The sequence below is a fragment of the Sorex fumeus genome, unplaced genomic scaffold (genome assembly GCF_029834395.1).
Source record: "Sorex fumeus unplaced genomic scaffold, SorFum_2.1 ptg000046l, whole genome shotgun sequence".
Taxonomy (NCBI): Eukaryota; Metazoa; Chordata; class Mammalia; order Eulipotyphla; family Soricidae; genus Sorex; species Sorex fumeus.
In genome coordinates this window covers 14,787,074-14,793,109 of record NW_026606103.1, presented here as the reverse complement: position 1 = coordinate 14,793,109, position 6,036 = coordinate 14,787,074, and the positions used below count along the sequence as shown (strand labels likewise).

The following is a 6,036-nucleotide window of genomic DNA, read 5'->3' as shown; positions in this document are numbered from 1 at the left end:
ATGCTCACAGGCTCTGGGACGTCTCTAGGGCGAGTCTCTGCGTGAATTCCACCTGAGTAACGATGGTGGCAGACAATTTTATTTCCTGGCACCTGGTTTATGCCTGATGTTTATTATCCTGTATCTGTCTCTGGGATAAAGTCTTAGATTATTTAGAAGATGTTACCAATTTTCAATCTAACATGATCAGCAGCTCGAGAACTCTGGAAACATCCCCAAGTGTCTGACTGGTGAAATCTCTGGTCATTTCCACACCTGCTGCCATCCCTGATGGAACTCTCCCAGATCACAAGAAACCTAGCCTTAGGATCTCCACGAAGTATAACCCAGCTGGAGGGGAGGGATGGCCTGTGCCAGGGACTCAGGGCTGAGACAGGGCACACCACCTCATTCCTTTCAAAGGGCCTGATCTAGAGATGGTTGGGCCAGTGAGGCCTTGCTCCCCCCCACACCGTCTCCCTCTCACTCCCCTCCCTCCTCTCCACAGTGTCTCCTGTGCTGCTCCCAGAGATGACCATGAACCTTGGGGTCTCCGGCTCTGCATTCCGGGTCTTGCCCTTTCTCAATCCAGGGCTCCCCCAGCCACCACCCTGGGAGCCGATCCAGATGCCCCCTCTGGTGACCTCGGCCATCGCTCCTGGCAATCCTCTGGTGCTGTCACCTTTCCCCATGATGCCTGTGGTGGCAGGAGCTGCCAGCCATGGTCCCCGAGTTCCTGAACCTTGCAAGGTCATAATCCAGGTCAGCCCTGACGTGGGGCTTGTGGAATCAGCAAAGAACCAGCCTGTCATCCTGACACAGTCTTCTCTCAACTGCGGGGGTCCAGAAGTTCCATCTGCCATGAATGGGCATCCTGCATCCATCTACTTGGTGTCATCTGTGCAGGAGACCATTATGCCGACCCCAGCTACTACTGTCACCCAGGCTGGGACAGGAGACCATCCTCCTCAGGCTCCACTGCCAGTGGCCCAGGTGGTTCCCATCATCCTCCCATCCAGTGGTGGATCACAGCCCCAGTGGGTTTGTGGGGAGAGTGGTCCAGCCACCACCCGGAACCAGGCATCACCTGAAACATCCAGTAGCCACAGTACCGTCTACGAGAACTTTCGGCGCTGGCAGCGCTTCAAGGCCCTGACCCGGAGGTACCTTCCTCAGACTCCGGACACTGAGGCCGTTTCCTGCTTTCTCATGTAAGTCCCTCGGTTGTCCTAGACCTAATGTGAGCTTCACAGGAAGGGACTAGGGTGACCCCCAGTGTAGGGTCCATGAGAGCATGACCTCAGGAATGCCATCCCGGGGTTTCGGCTCAAATCCCATAGTGACCAGTCATGCCCTAAAGCTGCAACTCAGTCCCCTCATCAGGGTTGGTCCCGACCTCTGGTCTGTAAGACAGACATTCTGTTCCTAAGACCAGACACAGCACAGATGCACCAGGGTTCAGGCAGGCCGTGACGGCTCAGCCTTGTATCTCATGACGTATCCCCAGAGCTGAGGGATCACACCAGCATGGCCACTGAGCTGGGGTGTGGGAGGCAGAGTCAACTCTGCGCGGGGAGACCAGGCCCCCATCGGGGGTCTAAGCATGGGTGTAGGGCAGCCGGGGCTCCCGGCAGATACAGACACTTACTGAGCCTGTCCTTGCAGCCCAGTTCTGCGCACCCTGGCCTGCCTGAAGCACACCATGAGCCTGGAGGAAGGCCTGCGCCGGGCCCTGCGGGAATGGGAGGGCACGAGCAATTTTGACCGCATGATCTACTACGACATGGCTGCCAAGTAAATCAGTCCTGGGCAGAGAGTGGGGATTGGGGCTGGCTGCGGGACTGGGCTTCAGGGGCTGCTCTCAGATGGATAAGGGTTCCTTGGCATCCCCGGGAGGCCCTTCCCCTCCGGAAGCTTGTCCCTCCTGGGGCCTGGACACTACTCCCCACGCCACTCTGGGGCCCCTGACCACAGTCTGGGGGTCACAGTCCCGTATTTTCTGTGACCCTCAAAAGGCTGATATGGGGAATCACCGGGGGCACTGGGGTCTGTGCCCACCCATTCTCCACCCTCCTGAGGGCTTGGCCGTGAGTGTTCCCTGTCCGTACCTCATCCAGTGTGGTCCAGGCCAGCCCATCTAAATGGGGTCTGTGCTCCCCATACCAGGTTCATGGAATTTGAGGCTGAGGAAGAGATGGAAGCGCAGAAGCTTCAGTGGATGAACGGAGTACAGGGCCTGCCAACCCCTGCTCCACCCAGGCCTGAGCCTCAGGGGGCTCCAGGCCCACCACTAGGCCAGCAGCCAGGTACCGACCCTGTTCCCCAGCTAATTTTCATAGGCCCAGGAAGGTGCTAGGGTTCCTGCCCTGCCAGGGAGCCTTCACTCTCCCGGGGACACCCAGGCCTATGCTCAGCGGCCCCCTGTTCCTTGGTTTCTCCCTCTCCCTGAACACAGCACACTGCATGAGGGCGTCAGACTCACCTTTGAAGTGGGGTTGACACACACTTGACCTGACCCAGCCCACAGATATCCGTCCCCATTTCTGTGCTCAGTGCTGTGTGTCTGAGGGCAATGGACGCGGGGTCCCCTCACGTCCCTCTCTCCTTCTTCCTCCTCAGCCTGTGTCCCTAAGAAATCCAAACCCCGGGCTCGGGCATCCTGCCCCAAGATGCACAAACCACAGTGGGACCCCAAAACCAAGGCCCCCAAGGAGATCCCCCCTGAGGCCGTGCAGGAGAACATGGATATCATGGACGAGCTGCTAAAGGCCCCTGACACAGCCTGCGGGGCGCCCGTTGGCCGAAGGGCAGCGGGCAGGAAGGAGCAGCAGGAGGAGGCCGGGATCTACCCTGAGCCGGGGCTCCTGAGCTATGTGTATGAGCTGTGTTCCCAGGAGGCCTTTGTCACCAAGGTGGGTTTTGGGCACTGCTGTAGGGTGGGGAGGGTGCAGGGTTGCTTCTGTCCAGGACTTGGTAGTGACATATTTCTACTTGTGTTTGTGTGTATGTGTGCACATGTGTCTCCCTGTGTACAAATATTGGCCCTAGTTTGTGAATTTCTGGGTTTGGTCGATGTGTGAACATCTCTGTGTGTCTCCATCTGTGTGTACTGTGTGGGCTCTGCGCAGAAACGTGTGGATACATGTACATGTGCCTAGAGGTGGAAGAGTGTGTGTCTTTGTGTCATGTGTGTACATGACAGAGACTTTGTGCAACCGTCCAAGACCCTGCACTGTGCTGAGAACGGGTGTGTTTGCATCTTAATTCCTTCCTAGTCCGTACGAGAACCCTCACACCCGCTTCCCCTTCCCAGGTCGAGGCAGTCATTCACCCCAGCTTCCTGGCGCACCTGCTCTCCCCAGAATCCCAGCTGGATCTCCTGGACCTGGCTGAGGAGCTCGAGGAGGAGGAAGGACTCACCCCCACACAGGTGAGGCACATAGGTCTCTGGGGTCCATGCAGGACCCAGGGGAATAATGTGAGGGTTTCCTCTAAGGCAATGGGTAGTGGCCCATGGCAAACACGAGGCATTTTGCATGTGATTGCTGGAAAAGAGTCCCTGCAGGGGACACAGGGGACAGGTCCCAGGGCACTCAGAGCAGCAGGTGGGTCATGAGTCAGGGAGGGGCGCCCAGCACTGGGGCCTAGTCACTTGGTGCCCTCCCTGCCTAGGCCATGGCCAGGGGCCTCCCTCTGAGTCCTCAGGGAAGATGAGGACGTGAATATGGGGTGAGGGAAGGGTTGGCGGGGGTGAGGGTCCTTAGTGGGACAGAGATCTGGGTTTTCTACTCTGGGAGGAGTCGGGGTCACTCTATGTCCCACCCTGCACCTCCACATGCCCACACTGTCCTTCCTCCCTTCAGATTGTGGAAAAGCGTCTGCGAACTGAGCAGGACAAGGAGGTCATGAAGGCTTGTCCCCAACACCAGCTGACTCCAAAGGACTCAAGTCCATCTGAAAGTGCAGCAGGTCACTGGAACCCAACACCTACCTGGGGCCATAAGTCAGGGGCCAGCGCTGAATCCTGTCCCCCTGAGACTGACTTTGGACACGCCTCAAGGCCTGTGCCGGCTAAGGCCACTGCGATGGCACCTCGAGCATCTGTCCTCTCATTGGGGAGCCTGGAATCCCCATCCCTTCAGGCAGAACAAGCCCTCTGTCCTGGTTTCGCTGCCCCTACTCTGGACAGCAGGGTCTCCCTCATGCTGGGAGAGGCCCCTCCTGGCCAGGGGCCACATGGGGCAGCAGAGGGCTCCAGTGAGGAGGAGGAGGAGCTGCCCAGCCTGGCCTTCCTCCAGGCCTCTCAACACAGCCTTCAGCCCTGGGGCTTCCCCACAAGCCCTGGCTCAGACACTGGCCCCTGCTGCCCGAGGGCCTGGGGGGCTTCTCGGCCCCAACCCACTCACAGAAGGGCCTGTAATCCTACTGCCCCTGCTACTGCCCCTTCTAGGAAGCGGCCTCTGTGTGGGAGTGCAGAACTGGGCACTACTGAGAAGACCCCCTTCCCTGGGGAGCACCCCAGGGTGTCTGGGGGCTCAACCTTGACTGTGGAGCTGGTGGGTCCTTCCCTGCCCCCAAAGAGAAGGTTCCAGGCTGCTGTAGCCCAGAAGAGTACAGTACAGGATGGGTACAGCATCCAGTAGGACACCGGGGAGCTCCCTCCTGAGCCTGGCTGCCCCTAGCAGCCTTGTCTTCCACCTGAACGTCATCCAGCTAGGACTTCTCTGTATTGTTTGGCGGGCCCAGTGGTGGGGTTGTGCTGGAGCATCCCCTTTATGTCATTGTGTAAATAGTTAATAAATTTCATTTCATTGAAAACACTCTTGGTATCTCCTGTCGCTCATGCTCCTTGGACACTCCTGAGATGAAAACAGGTAAGGGCGTTACAGGGGTTGGGTCCTGTGAGACATTGTGCTCCCTGGAGGAGGGAGGAGTCCTCCCCACCCGAAGGGAGATGTGCTCAGTTTCAGCAGACCCACCCAATTCTGTGGACATAGGCGAGGCTTACGTTTGCTGCCTTTTCCTTGGAATGCATCAAAAAGCACATCAAAGATTGAGGGCATCACGCTGGGAAAAATCACAGCATGGGAGAGAGCAACACAAAGGAGCTCTCACAGATGTGGGAGACAGACTCTTTCTATTTCTTCCCTGAGTTCGTGGGTCACGTCCAACAGTGACTGCTCTACAGAGCTCCTTGTTCTAGGACTCACTCCTGGTATAGCTCAGGGGACAACGTGGTGCTAGACATCAGTAGAACGAGGGCTGTGCACATGCAACACAAGCACCTTAATGTGTATACAATTTTCCCAATTCTCAACATTCAATTTGATTTGTTTTAGTGTCACACAAAATGGTTCCTGGAGCTTACTCTGGCTCTGCCCAGGAAGCACTCCTTTCTGGGCTCAGGGGACCATATGGAGTGCCAGGAATCAAATCCAGCTTGGCCATCTTCAAAGCAACTTCCCCATCAGCTGTACTACTTCTTCTTCAGTTCCAAAATACCTTTGAAAACAATTTCACCACACTTTAAAATAGAGCTCGTATCCTCAGAAGGTGTCCATAACCTCCTCCACTCAGCCATCACCCTTTCTCTTCCCATTGATCCTTGAGTCTTGAACCCCATATTCCTTTCTCCCTCTAGATTCCCACACTCTGGCCATCTAGCGTTCTGTGGCCTCTTTCACTGAGAACAGCTTTTCCTGGTCCACTTACATCAGCTCATGTCCACAGTTCAAACGTTAACTACAGAATCATATTCCATGTGCAGAAGGGCTACATCTGGCAATTCCTTCAATGGTTGATGAACAATGTGCTTCTTTCTACTCCCTTGTACTAGCTAACAGCAGATACGAAGATTTTAAGTGAGGTTCTCAAAGAATTTTATTGAGAACGCAAGCCTGGGAAAAACCCTCTCACTGCTGGCAGAGAACCCCAAATTTGGGATTGTGGAGTAGAGATTTTATGCACTGTGTAATGCAACCCAAGCACGAAGGTTCTGAAAACTGTATTAGGGATGCAACAATTAGTGATATCCAGAGAACATGTGTCCTTTCTTGG

General features: G+C 55.9%; 1 protein-coding gene across 1 annotated transcript; it reads left to right on the top strand.

Annotated features, from left to right (window-relative positions):
- Positions 1-840: 840 nt before the first annotated feature.
- On the top strand, positions 841-3,394 carry LOC130031253 (NUT family member 2G-like; the record flags this gene model as incomplete). The annotated part of the gene is made up of 5 exons (XM_056122515.1): positions 841-1,190; positions 1,645-1,773; positions 2,146-2,285; positions 2,599-2,891; positions 3,293-3,394. Coding segments are annotated over exons 1-5 (1,014 nt in total), but the record flags the coding sequence as incomplete, so codon positions are not given.
- Positions 3,395-6,036: the final 2,642 nt, after the last annotated feature.